This window comes from Diplotaxodon limnothrissa, linkage group LG1, assembly GCF_057381915.1.
Source record: "Diplotaxodon limnothrissa isolate DT_005_m linkage group LG1, D_limnothrissa_male_GT1.1, whole genome shotgun sequence".
Taxonomy (NCBI): domain Eukaryota; kingdom Metazoa; phylum Chordata; class Actinopteri; order Cichliformes; family Cichlidae; genus Diplotaxodon; species Diplotaxodon limnothrissa.
The window spans coordinates 10,189,668-10,204,646 of NC_140596.1; the positions used below are offsets into that span (position 1 = coordinate 10,189,668).

General features: G+C 37.2%; 1 protein-coding gene across 5 annotated transcripts in view; it reads right to left on the reverse strand.

The window, feature by feature from the left end:
• The window catches only part of aktip (akt interacting protein), a 5,856-nt gene extending 2,756 nt beyond the window's left edge, over positions 1-3,100 (reverse strand). The window contains exons 1-5 of one of the 5 annotated variants that reach the window (XM_085352442.1): positions 3,032-3,100; positions 2,179-2,304; positions 598-809; positions 347-411; positions 138-238 (exon numbers count right to left, since the gene is read on the reverse strand). In XM_085352442.1, coding sequence (XP_085208568.1) covers positions 138-238; positions 347-411; positions 598-809; positions 2,179-2,226 — 426 coding nt within the window. In that variant the 5' untranslated portion in view covers positions 2,227-2,304; positions 3,032-3,100. The other 4 variants (XM_085352434.1, XM_085352458.1, XM_085352426.1 and 1 more) reach the window with 4 other exon arrangements.
• Between the last annotated feature and the right edge of the window lie 11,879 nt (positions 3,101-14,979).

Consider the following 14,979-nt stretch of genomic DNA (forward strand, 5'->3'; position numbering starts at 1 on the left):
CATTTATGCTGCTACTTCTTATTTATAATGACATACATCTTGCATTTTCCAATGTTTACTCTTTTTAGCTAAATCATGCAATCTCACTTTTTGGTAAGGGGCAAAATATCAAACAAGAACATTTTTTTAATACTTACAGGACACTCCCCATCTGGATAATTGTCTGGAATATACACAGTGAACTTGAAGACACCATCCTGGTACAAGCCATGTCTGATGAATATGACACCAAACCACACTAGACAGTGAGAGATGCCATTTTAGAATCACTTATCACTTTTTTTGTCTTTCCCCTGATATATAAAAAGTGATTAATTGCATGAACTTTTAAAAGTGGAATCCTTACTTAGTGCAGACTTGTAGGATGGCTGGACATAAATTCCAGGGAGCTTCTGCTTTATCACTAATGTGCTGCAGGTCACAAGAAAAATCAGAAGGGAAACCAAATAAAAACAATTTAAATGATACTGTGAAACTAGTTTAATACAAAATGTATACAGTGGGTATTTTAAAAACAAGGGCTACCAGCATATTGGAGCATGCCAAGAAATTAACAACAAACTGAAATTTAAATTCTGATACTGGACCAATACGTACAACTCAGCCAGCAGAGAGTACTCCAAGTAAAAAGGGCCATAAGAGGCATGCGTGCCATTGGCAGACTGGATTGGGGTACCCATTGGGGAAGGCTTGGTAATAGGGGCTGCATTCTTAGGAATCGGCGGAAGCTGCTTTCTGCCGAAGGGCATCCGGGCTGGACTGGCCCTCTGCTCCCCATGCCCGCTTTGTTCCTCGTTGTCAGATCTCTGCTGTTCAGGATTGAAAACATGACAGGGATCTTAACACATCAAACATTAAAGCCCATGCTATGTGGGAGGGGAAAAAAAATCAGAAGGAACCCCCTCAGTCAAATTTAGATAGTGTATATAAATGCTCAAACGGTAGACCTAAGGAGTAATCCAATGGCACAGGGTAGTGACCATGTGCTGTGAGTGACCTCTCAAGTTACACTGCCCATCTGGTTTGTAGCTCGTCAGGGAGCCATGTCTAGACAAGAGCAAGCGTTTTCATGCCTAGCTGTAACGCCATCTTACTGATGACGCAAGGATGATAGGAGGAGTTGCGGTAAAGTGTCACAGTGCACTCTGAACACAAAACAGAAGAATGCTGTTTTGAATGGCAGGATACATCAGGAAGCCATAAGAAACAGTGCAAGAAATGCTTGCAATAAATATTGCACTTAAAAAAAATCACTTTAAAAAAAAAAAAAAAAAAACCCCCAACAACAACAACAACAACAACGACAACAACAAAAAAACAACCCTTGACTGTAGAATGTGTTAAAATGTACCTTCAATGAGACAAACAAGGTCACTCACACCGTTTTCGTCCCTCCTAAATCCCCTCCCCACCACTGTGGGTGCTGGTGGAAATTTAGTCAAGCAGTAGCAAACTTCACCAAACACCACAACACAGAAAGAGTGGAGACTTTGTTATAATGTAGTTTTAAATCATATGGTTATAGTTAAACTTCACACAATATAAGCATATTTCCCCCAAAATGAGTGGAAAAACCACACCCTTAGGTCGAGTATGAAAGTTTTCCAGTTTAACAAGATTTGTTAACAAGCTTAACAATATGAATCCAAGTGGGAACAGGTGCGGGAATCAAGGCTGAGAAAAGACAAAGCTATACATTTTCTCAGTTTGATGTTTGTCCCCTCAAATGTTAAATTATTAGGACTATCGAAATCAAGTTTTGGCAGACAAGTACAGGTTTTATTTATTTATTTATTTTAATCTTAGGAAGTGCAATCAGCAGAAATACAACCTTTGTAACCCATAGTAAGCTCTACTATACTCCAGGTTTAATAGGCAGTCAAAACATTTTATATGTGAAGATTTTAGTTAAAACAAACAAAACTTACTGCACTGTTAAGTCATCAAAAATCTCCTTTGCAAAGCTCATGACTATTATGTGCAGCACATTTTAGAGAGAGGTTTCCACAGGCTTGTACATATCTGAAAGGCACCTAAGGGCAAGCTTCTGGACACTAAAGTGTTGTATCAATATCAAGTTTGCCATTTTTTCCACAAAAAATACCGAATGGGAATGGCAATGTTTACAGTATGTTTACAGCTTAAAACAAACAAACAAAAAACCTCCACAACGTTTACCTTACGACTTGTATTGGTAGACATGCTCCAGAAGGGGTTTAAGTTCATCACTCGTTCAGAGGTTCAGACTGATGTCCCTCTTTTTATGAAGGTCCCACGACAAGTAGTCTCCGGGCCATTCGCTGCCTTGGTGGAAACAGGAAATAAATGCTATAGTTGAAGTCAAACACACACAACCTAAACACGCATCTCGAAAAAAAATAATAATAATAATAATAACAACAATAATACTAATCAAGCATCCCATGCAAATTTAGCTAGCATAGCTACTTGCCACCACAAAGTTAACACTAGGACGGGTTGTTTCGGCTAGCTTAGCTTCGTGCTAACCTAGCTGTTTCATTGAAGAAGTTTTAAAGCTTGTGTGTCTAACGTTGTTTGTCGGAGCCGTAACAAATTTTAAACTAATGTTCTGATTTTAACCAAATGTATTGTTAAAGTCTCGTTATTTCTAGTACAAGCATGAGCGATAGTGTCATTCACCACAATCTGAGATTACAGTGCTACGTTAGCAAATGTTATGGACCAGGGTGTTGCAGCTGAACGTAACATATTTCTACTTGACAGCTGGAATTTTGGCAACATAAGCGGTCAAAGCATACGACGAGTTAATTTTACCAGATTTACACAGTCTCATTTGTTTTACTTGACTTACCTAACGTCAGCTTCAGGTTTAAGGTTACATTTGACGTTGCTAACAAAACCAGTCTTTAACTGTGGATCTTGCACTTAAGAGAGCTTATTAATTAAACTCACCGTATTTGCTTGAACTGTATAAACGCCCCTTTAAATATTAATAAATGTTAAGGCGTGTTCCACCTTAATTTTCGAAGGAAAGTGCACAGCTGCTCACCATTCCTTTGGTTACCATTCCAGCTAGCTGGCTAACGTAGGTTAGCTAAATAATTTGACAAACAGAGAAACCGGAGATCAATCTAACAAATGAAGGGCGTTTTGCTGCTGTACAACGCGTCCTTATTGGTTCATAAGGAAACAAATCTTAGCAGGTGATTTGCTGGTGACTTCGTCACGTGATAGACAGCGTGCCCTTTAACACACAGGCCTCGAATTCAATGGGGACTTGGATGTTTGAAATAATAATAATAATAAATAAATCCACAAATAAATAAATCTAAAAAAAATAAAAAATCTAGAGAATAATAACATCCGAAAAACCCCAGAAGAGAGCAGTTCCACCAGCACAAATATTACAGTCTTCTATTTATGGTGACTTGAATTCAAAAAAGACAAATACTGCAATGTGAAGAAAATGTTTGATGTTTAATGTTTAAAGTTTAATTTAAACATTTGCGAATAATACACCTTAAAAGTCATTGTCTGTAATGTGGATGATAATTTATGTGATAATTTCTGTACTCTAAGTAAAAAAATAAAATAATAATCATTCATATATATATATATATAGATAGATAGATAGATAGATAGATAGATAGATAGATAGATAGATAGATAGATAGATAGATAGATAGATATGTTTTATTTAGGAAAAAAAGCATGTAAAACAGGCACTTTTATGATAGAGAGACATTGTAATTTATTTTGTGAATAACTCGGTGGATGAAAACATTTGTTTTCCAACCCGTCTTCTCGTCATTTTTGGTAAGTGTCATATAAATAAGGTAAAATGGACCAATTGGAAGCCAAACTCTGTTATATTTTCAACTGACATCAATGAGTTTTCTCATTCAGTTGAAAAATAAGAAGCAGCAAATAGCCTAACATTATCTAATACAATATACAATTACTGACTAATGTCAACCTCTATCACCCCATGTTTCAATTTATCTTTTTCTTCAGTGTTATGTTTTACATATTCCGCCCACATTTTACCTTTTTACTGTAAGTCTGTTCATATACTGTTAATATTATTGTTATGTGAGAAAAAGTAGATGCTGATGGAATCAGGTTATTAGACGTTAAACACTTTTTGAATCATATACAGTGGAAACAGTAAAGCAGTGATTATTCAGGGGTTACATGTTGCAGAATTTTGAAATGATTTACCTTTTTTTTAATATGAATTTGTCCTGCAATAAACTATGTATGATTATTTTTCTTTTATTATTTAAGAGTATATGTTCCAACTCCCATTTTAAATTTTTAAGAACAAATCCCCAAGATTTTTACTTTATATATAATTTTCCATATTAAAGAGGTTAAATGAACCTCTGATAGAGTTTCAGCTCTTTTAAAAAACATGTTTGTGTGTGCGCCTAATAGCCTAATGACTATTTTCTCCCTACCTATTTGTTTTTTGTGTATGATATTTAAAGTTTTAACATATTTTTCACTTTGAATAAGCTAACTTTTAGATTAAATAAATATTAGTGGATCCATGGATCTAGCATTTTAAATAAACATCAAAATACACACTGCGCTGTTGCATTACTTTAACCTTTCGGTGTACTGCATAACAAATTCCCCTGGAGGCAAGATGGATCCAAGCCATGTGTCACACATTTTTTAAACTTTTGACCATGCTTCATTGACAGTTTACTCTCTTGATTGATTGATTTCTTAATAATTACCGCTAATTATTTTTCTGGGTGAGAGGGGGGAAAAAACTAATTTAATGCATGGGTGATTGCACTAATTGGAAGAAATGACATTGTCCAAGTTTCAGAGTAAATACAAATTATTGACTCTGTTATTGTTATCTGATTGTATATTGTCCCAAGTACACGTCACTGTCAAAAGTAATTAGTGTACTGCTTTTTTATGGGGCAGCCAACAAGGCAAGGTCACAATCACTACTTTGGCATGTACAAATCAAAGACCACCTCAAAACAAATAAGTTTATGCCTGCTTTGCCTTCTTTGACATTGGGATAAACTGTGTGACCCCAACAAGGGTGCAAATATCCACACCACTGCTCCTGTAATGAGTTTTTTGTCTTTGCCATTGATTCTTTATCTAATCAATTATTGTGACCTTGTTTGGTCAAACAAATATACTAATGAATGTAATTAAAACGAGGAGATTGGATTACCTAATTAAATATGTGAGCTGTTGGAGCTGGATTTGCTTTTATATTGAAATTTTTTGTTTAGCTGAAATGGCCAGAGTCAAATAGCATACCCTCAGCAGCATTCACTTTTTTTCCTTAAGATCTATTTGAGCAGGCGCTTAAACAGATTCTAAGTTTGCCAGGAGATATACAGCAAATCTGGAGTGTGCATTTGAATAGGAAGCATCATATTGGCATCAGATCCCTTTATATACATTTGCCAAGTAGATCAGTGATGTAATGGGATATTTCTCTGTCTGATTGTTCCTGTCTAAAAGATTTATATAGTATATAGTGGTTTCAGCAGAATTTTCCAGCTGTGCACTTTTAGATGGAGCCAGAATTTAAATTTAAGATGAAATATGTTCCCTTCTGTCAGTCCATATCTTTAGAGAATTTTAGGCCCGCTGATTCAGATCTACAATTTAGTTTAAATGACAGTTAAAAATTACAATTGGCAGTCCCTGGTGAAACCTGACTTGACAGCACATAGATAAAAAAAAGTGAAAACAGATGACTCCACATCCAGATAATATGTAATAACAATGTTAGTTTGAATAAAGAAAGCCAAATCTAGATTCAAATGTAATATTCATTTTAGAAATATGAACGACTGGGGAGTAAAGGTTAAAAAAAGAAAAAAAAAGACAACATCAACCAAATCCTTCATATAGCAATAGTCTTTCCTTATCCCTGAGGCTATGGCCTGGCTAAAACCTCAATGCAGCAATTATTTGCTGTAATGACTGCAGTTGAAATAAGCCTGGAGATTTTATTAAACCAAATGAGAGAATCATCTGTGTATTATCACCTTGTGATTGACAGTGACAAGTGTTGGGCAGGCTCGGATGTGAGCATGATGAAGAAGCTCTCGGCAAAGCTCTTGATAATGTTACCCCTGATAAAGTTGCCTGGAAGACCTCAGCCAACATACGGGGAGGGAAAGCTCCACGCATATTAATTCCAATTGTCAGATCCCTCCAGTATGTGCGGGGGGGTTCTAGTCTGGCTGGCAGCCCTGGCTGCCCCTCTATTCACTGACTGGCATTTTACACAACTAATGAAAAAGAAATCCATTGTGCTGATCATATGCATAGATTTCATTCTATAATAATGATGAAATAGAAATATTCATAATAAAAGTAAAGGTCACTCACTGCTGTGGCTAAGCTTCCTAAGCTGCAACCTTTGCAAGAGCAGTTGTTAGGTTCCAGTGATAAAATAGGAAAGAAAATGGAGAGACGTCAAGTTTTAACCATACAGAAGCCAATATGTGAAACCCTGTGACCAATCCAATCTGCTGCGAACTGTACCACTACTGTACCATGTGTTTATCTCTCTCTCCAAAACAACACTGTTGATGTCTTCGGATTGAACTAACAGGCCTGTTTCTTCAGTGTCCAGTGGCAAGGTTAAAAGTCAGATGCACAGTTCTGATTTACATTGTTCTCTCTCTGGAGTGAAGTTTGACAGCTAGTGTATACACACTGCGGATTTGTCTGTCTAGTTAATAAAACACAGGGAAATATTAACAGCCACCTTTCCTCTCTGCAGCACACTCATCCTCCATATGTAGGTCATCTGAGCTCCTACAGGTATATGAGCAGTGGAGCACAGGGGTGGAAGACAAGCATGTCTCTCCTGTGAAGGACATTCACAAGATTATTATCACCCGCTACCACTTCCTCGCTGAGCCTGTCTTCATATGCATCATACATTGGCATTTATTAGTGCCATGCTCTAAGTACAGGCCATGTTATTGAATTTGAATATCAGCTCCTAGCCACATTCACAGGCCTTGGAAATATATTATATTAAGATGAAGCAATCTCATTTAATAACACACAACTAATAAAAGGAGAATAGATTGGAAATTAAATTTATGAATATTGCTTGGCAGCAGGAGAGATAAAAAAAAAAAAGCCAAGTTGGTCTGTCATATGCAGATATTTCTTTAGCTGTAAGCACAGGTATTGGAAATTTTCTGAGACCCCCCTCCCCATAACCCATGAGTAACATGTTGAGAAGCCAGCAGCCATTGTATATGAACATGTTTTCTGTTCTTCAGTTTTTGTCTTTGTTTAAAAGTAGAACTACAGGCTACCTTGACCTAACTGGATGGAAGAAGTTTGGACAAATTTTGCAGGATGGTGTGTTACACGTGATCTTGTGTAGCATTAAGTCTCCTAAGTTTTGGTTATCATTATTTTTACCCTTGTTAAATTGTGTGAGCATCTTATGGTTAAAGAGGATTCTTTTAAGCCAGTGACAAAATGTATAAAAAAAGGACATGGCCAGCAAGTACAAAAGCCTTTTTCCCTTTTTTCTCTAAAATGTTGAAAAACTGTCTTTCTTCCAAGAGCAGTCATATCAGTCTGTGCCAGAGCCTGGTAGCTCAAATTATAAAATGTCAGTTCTTCACTTTAAAGACTGCGCTTCAAATGAGCCCATAATTTTTCCCTCTTCTGTCATTTATGGGCAACATTCTGTTGGTCAGTGTTTTAGTGCTGCGTATGTGTGCACGTGCATATATCCAGCAGCGTTTTGCCAAGACATCCGACAAGGCCGGCCCATCTGTGTGTAAATGTTGACTCCCAGCGGAGCTGTGACTGTCACTTTTGTCAGCCTAGTGCCAGGCATTGATCGCTACATATATCTTGCTCTGTAGGCTACTTCCAAAACTTCATCAACAGATGCAGCTGCAGAATTGATTAGCAGCGAGTCAATGACCAAATCTCTTAGAAAACATTTTTATTTATGTGTGTGTTTATGTGGATAGCTTAGAGGGCCATTAGTGGGATTACCTTTGAGGCTTGGCTGAACAACAGATGTTCAAGGATAACTCAATCAATTTGACTTACAAGAGGCCGCAGTTGCCGGAAACAAGTGATAGGATTTTGTATGTGTGTGTGTGTTGGGGGGAACTTGGGGTGAGCAAAAACAGTTCACTGCGGTAATGAGCAGGTGCAGTACGCCCATTTTTGAGAGTGAGATCATTGACAGGTTTTCTAAGATTACAGCACAAACTTACCAAAATGAATACCTCGCTAAAAATCTTACAAAAGGTTATTTCTTAAACGAGTTCTGTCTTCTTTGACTGCATGCTGTTATTTATAGATATAGGTAACCACAAATAAATATAAATTCCTAATTTCTATTAAAGTAAGTAAATGTTTAAGACAATAATGTGTTTGGCTTTATGCTAAAAAACCTTATTATTGCTGTCATTTATTATAAGAAATATGTAAAGTACAAAATATATGTATTAATTAAATATGAGCCCAAACAAAACTATAAATAAGTAAAACATTTTCAATATAAGGAGCACCAGCCTCCAGGAAGTTTTAATTTGTGTGGAATATTGCATATAATTATACGAGCATCTATACCGAATTCAAATGAATGTTTGATATGGATATTTCTTATTATATTTAAATAATCTCAATTCGGCACAAAATTGATTATTTCTCAGAGAAGATCGCGTTCTTTCATTCTTTTCAATTTTCCCGTTTCCTCTCATGAATCAAATGGTGAATAAATGTGTTGCAGAGACTCACGATCTGCCTTTCAAGTCCATGCTTATGCTTCCTTATCTGCAAACTTATTAAAATTAAGTCGGAACACAAAATGGTATTTAAAAAGTTTAAGTGAAACAATTTGCATTGGGAGTGTGTGAAAATGCTAATGCATTCTTTCACTAAGCCTCACAATCACTGTCATCCACTTTGAGCTCTGATTGTTTTCCACATGGATGGCTTCATTCATTATTGCAAAATTATAAACATAAAGAATATCTCTGTATTAATATTTCTGCTTTTTGTAAAAGCTCAATCAACCATAATGTCCTCATTTTTTCTCTGTGAACCTCATTTTATATTATCTCACTACTCAAGGAATGGATGTCCCAAAAGGGATTTATTTCATTTATCAGGATTATTGAATTAAATTAAACGAGACACTTACCCCAAGCCAAACAGTGGTACCTTATCCACTTAAAAGGTAGGCCTGCTCTTCACTGCTATTTAGGCAAACACATTAGGCAGCAAATACCTTTTGTTGGCTTAGCTTATGTTACTGCATAATTCATTTGTTCATTAAGCAAAAGTGTTGAAAGTGCTTGAGGTAAGTGGAAATGGTCTAGTATTGAATGGATCTTTAATTAAGGTACTCTACAATGACAGCTACACAACGGACGACATATGCATCATACTTGTTTACAAGCAGAATTAGTAGGGAAACAGACAATAACTTTAAAACAATGGAAAAGAGTTAGATGGGCTGAATAGGTAAATACACATGTTTACTTTAAAAGAGTATTGATCTGTGCATATGGACAGTATAAGGTGCATGTGCGTCTAAATCAATTTCACAAGCTATCGTTTAATTTTTTAAAAGCTTTTTTGTGTGCAAAAATGTCATTTTTATTACCTCAGAAAGGCAAATATCTAAAAGCTGAAGAGTCTGGAGAGGCGTTCAAGAAGCCTCCTGTCATACTTGTGTTCAGCAGCAGATGGCAGGCTGTTTCCACTGATGGACTAGATCCTGACGCGAGCACATGCTGAACTTGTGTACCCCGCTGTTGGTTTCCCAGACCTCACTGCTCTTGCCTGTGAAATGCATTCCCATTAAAAAGGCATTTCTAAAGCCAACGCCAGTGCTATAACAATCATCTCCCCAAAGCCAAGCCTCCACACCCGGGAGCACGGCACTGCCACACAGGCAGACATGTGGCGGCTGCCACAAACAAAGGCCCTTGCTCTCCTCCCTATTCCTCTTCCCTAAGTCTCCACATGGTTACAGGCTGGCCTGCCAGGGCCAATTACACCCACAGCCCAGTGTGTGAGGTCTCACAGAGACCCCAATCACCACTAACAAGATCAAGGCTAACTCTCTATCACATCACATACACTGCAAACACATACACCTGCACATGTGTGTGCAAACACTCTGACGCCTTCGCCTAACCCAGCCTCTCCCTCATTCTCTTCCTCTCTCTTTGGCATGGTCTGAAATTATAACACATTTTGAGTGGCTGTGGAAAGTATATAGCTTTTTTTTAAGAGCAACAGAAATAACAGGGTGACAATCACTGTGTCAGACGTGGCTGTCTCATTTTACTGTATGTCACCAAGTTCAAGACTTTGTCTTGGTGTCAGTGTAGCATAAATACATCGACATGCTCCACTACACATATCCAGTGCATGAAACATTTGCAATATATTAAGACTCAAATGGTTAACTAAAACCAGAAATAGTCAACCAAAGTCATGTATACACAGTAGACCTTAATTTTAGATATGTTTGCTCCCGTAGAAGTTTTCGTTTGTCTTTTTTGGTTTTTTAAATGCACCACATTTCTCCTTTGTACTATTTCTGTTGGGTCTGTGTCACATTTTCCTCAAACAGGACTGATATCTCATATTGTTTTGTCACTGTTGATTACAAGGGCATACATTTACCCTTCTTATCAGACCTGGCGGATGTGGACAGGGTGGATGGGTGACAGAGAGAGAAACTGTGGCCCTGTACCCTGATACAGCCATCAATACCCATGAGGCCGTGTGTCATGCAGCAAGCTGCCTGAACAAAGGTTCACATACCTCCTATGATAGGCTATCTTAGTGAGAGCCCATGCTTTGTGTCCTCACACCAAGCACTGATGTGGCAGCTTGCTAAATAATTTGTGCTTCTTTACCGGGGTCATTGGATAGAGAATCTGGCTCTTGAATAATTAATTGAGACATAGTCTAAGCAGCCGACTTCTGTTTCTTCCTAGTTTCAGCCAGATTGTCTGCCACTGTCTCTGCATTCGTACTGACTTGCTGTCTAATTCATCTGGATCGAAACCTCCATCATAATCATGCTGTAGGCAGACTGGTGTCAGGAGTATCTTGTCCTGAGCATGACCCATTCTTGAAAAAGAAAGCCACACACAGCCGCAGAATCTATTTTAATTTTGTGGATAAAAATAAAACAACAGCCTATTACCACCACAGCTTTGTTTAGCTGCATAATTGCTTTTCATTATTGAATGCACAATTGATACCCACAGCGTAGGTTGAAAGAGGCACAGTTGTTGGAGTAAGGCTGGAAATTAGATCTTTTATTGATACCGCTGTGTCTCAGATCTGATTCTTACAAATGCTGAGTGATAAAACTGGAGCCTGATTGTCTGTCTGTCTTTGTGAATACTAATGACACTCTTCGGGCAGACTGATAGTAGCCTAGAGGGTGGTGAAGCTGGCGTGTTACTGGACAGCTCTCATTCAAGTGAGATGTCATAAAGGGTAAACTGCTACAGAAATGATAGCTCTCATTTTAAGGGAGGTTTTAACATTTTGGGGAAATAAGCTTTGCTTTTCTGCAAAAAAAATTATGACTCATGTCTGTAAGAAAATATAAGATGACTGCAGCAGCCATTTAATTAAGATTAACACAAGGACTGGAAACACAAGGGGAATGAGTTGAACTGGCTCTGTGAAGTAGTTGCTGGCGCCTGTAACTCATAGTTTTTAACTCATAAATGTAAAGTGCCAAAGATAAAAAATACATACAAAAGGAAGAAAACCATAACAAATGTATTTGCAGCATAAAAGTGAAAGCACTCCATATATACAAACAAAATACTCTGTAATTATTCGATTTTTTAGTAGAATTACTAAATTTAATAAGTTCACAAAATACCTCCGTTTTCAAATTTTCACACATTTTAGTAAGGCACACACAACAGAATAATGAACGAATAAATAAATAACTTTTGCCACCACTGAAGTTTCCTCAAAAAAGGAATTAATGTTTGCAGATAACAGTTTTTCTTTGAATAAATAATGCAGTGTGACTAAAAAAAAAAAATTAGACAGCTTTTTAAAAAATGCTCCAAAATGCCCCGAGGGTATCAGCATTGAACGTGCCTGACCCCAGCAAGAATCTCACTTCGAAATCAGAAATTTCATTCGGACACTGGGAGTGTCATTATTGGGAAATCAGACACCAATGAGGCATAGCATCACTATTTTGACCTCCAGAACCAAGAGTCTTGTGCATGCATTCCTGAAATACTTTCCCATCACGGCAAATGACACTTAGCTACACTATCTGTTACTGTGCTCATCACTAATAGTGTCCCACTTACATATACATATATATATATATATATGTATATATGTATATATATGTATATATATGTATATATATATATACATATATATATATATATATATACATATATATATATATATATATATACATATATATATATATATATATATATATATATATATATATATACATATATACATATATATATATACATATATATATATATATATATATATATATATATACATATATATATACATATACATATATATATATATATATATATATATATATATATATATATATATATATATATATATATATATATATATATATATATATATACTTATAAATTCTCTTTGATTTACTTTCTTATATTGTCCTTTTTCTGTTGTTTTGTGGTGTATGACCAAGGCTTGTACCTCGGGATAATTCCACAACACGGCTGTCATGGTGTGTGTCCTTCCAGAGCAAGCATGAGAGATAGGGCTATAAGTCTGAGGTGTACGGTAAAAAGGACAGTAAGAGATAGAGCTCTTTAGAAAAATACACCAAGACAGGAAGAATGACACTTAGCCCTTAATCATCTCTGTGTCTGCAGGGATTCCCTGTACTTTTGTGTCTATTGCAGATAATGGTCTTTCCTTACTTGACAGCATGTCTTTGCCGAGCTGGAGCTCTGTAACCAATGCTTAAGTGTATCAGGGTGACAAAGCGTTGCTAGATTCGGTGGTGTCACAGCTCATCATGTAGTGACATTGCTGACAGCTGTGGTGTTAAGACAGGGAGGCTGTTGAATGGAGTTAGAATAGATTCTAGTGTACTAGACCCAACTTCCATAACAATGCCTTCCCCAAGGATCATGCTGCAATATGCAGTCCAACAACACCAGCTGGAACCACTGGAAGACAGGGAGGGGAAGTAATGGAAATCTGGGAGTGCAAACCGAAATGCTGCTTCAGTTATTGGAACACATGGGTGCTTGTGTTTCAGGATAAAAACCAGAGGCAAAAAGAGTACAAGAATGACAATGTTTTTTGTGGGATTGAGCTCTCACGCGCTAGAGTGGCTAGAGGGCTGTCCAAATATACTGGCTCCTTCCTCCGAAAAACTAAGGAAATGGTCTGAGCCTTCAGATATAACCACACCATCTTGAACGTGTCCAATCCCATCAGTTCTTTTCTATGAGACTGTCAGAGAAGACAAGTCCTTGCCAGGTTCTCTGCTAGTTTTAAGCAACTTCCTGTTTGCTGAAAACGGTACCGACAAATTGTATAATGACAAATGGTGGCCCAAACGTCGTGGGAGCATGTCGTCTCGGGACCTCAAACTCAGTTGCAACTAATTTTGCCTCAACCCCAAAACAAGCAGAACAACATGACAATGATCAGGCTTTGTCTGTTTCTATGCAAAAATGGTCTGTGAGGTTTGGCTTGAAGTGAAGAGAGCTATACTTAGACTTATCCGCTTTCAGCTGGACTGTGAAAAGTTTTTTGAATAAGTGTGTTCAACATTACACACGAAAAAGTGCATTTTCTTCTGTCTTTTTACATGTAGCTCATTTTACCCAAGTTGGAGGACGAGTGTTCAGTTTAGTACCACGATGCGCTTGAGAGACTTTCCTTCTAACTGGATTTCAGTGTTTAGGCTGCTGATCGAGACCCTGGATTAGATTACTGTCATCCTCTATCAGATGTTAAAACTGAAAGAATCCAAAAGTTATAGAGTCATGTTGTGAGTCATCTTTACGTCCACACTTATTAAACTATATAGTCCCGCCTGTGATTTAGGATATGCTGGTGTCTTTCACCTCCTTGTGTCTGGTTATCCTGCCTCTTAAAAATGTAAGAATGGGGGAAATAAAGCTCTAGTAAGTGTTGGGGAAAAGCTTTACAAAAGGTATCTTTATGCAATAATCACCTGATCTTATTTCATGCACAAAGTAGAACTAAAACTCTGGTTATGTTGCTGAGATACAAAGAGTTAATGCCTCCTGCTTCCAACTTAATTAGCGTTGGGTTTTAATGTATCACTTTGTAACTTTTCACAGTAATAACTGATAACCTTTTCACTTAAGTGCTGTCTTGCTAGGTTGTTGAGTATTGAGATTGAGTATTGAGTCTTGTTTCCCTGTTTTTAGAGGACATTGTCATTAATTGTTAACTAATCAGAGTGAAGATGATTTTCAGATTGATCATATGTTGTATTTTGTCTTGCTTGCTGGCTTGTTAACAATGATGCACACTCAATAATCATCTTGTTTTGTAGAAGAGAACTTTAGTGCTACTCCTTATACCACCTCATCACATATGAGAGGTAGTATTACCTCATCAACAGCCCTTTTCATTTTTATCACTCTTTGTTGAATTACTTCCTTCATTCTTATATAGCAGCAATACAACACTATAAACATTTCCTTAGCTCACAGCACAAAGTCCTTCATATCACCAAATGGCCATCTTTAGAAGCTGCAATTGTTTAAATGAGGATCTGTAATGCTGACCGTGTGCTTATGTTTGGCTGCTCACAGTGTCACTGAACTGTAATAAATGTTGTGGTAATCTATTTCATCCCCTGACCATTAGCAGGCTGTGAACACTCTCTAATACCAGTCTAGGCCTCATTTTCCAGGCCTCTGATCGCACCAAGTAGTGGGCACTTAATTCCCTCAATGA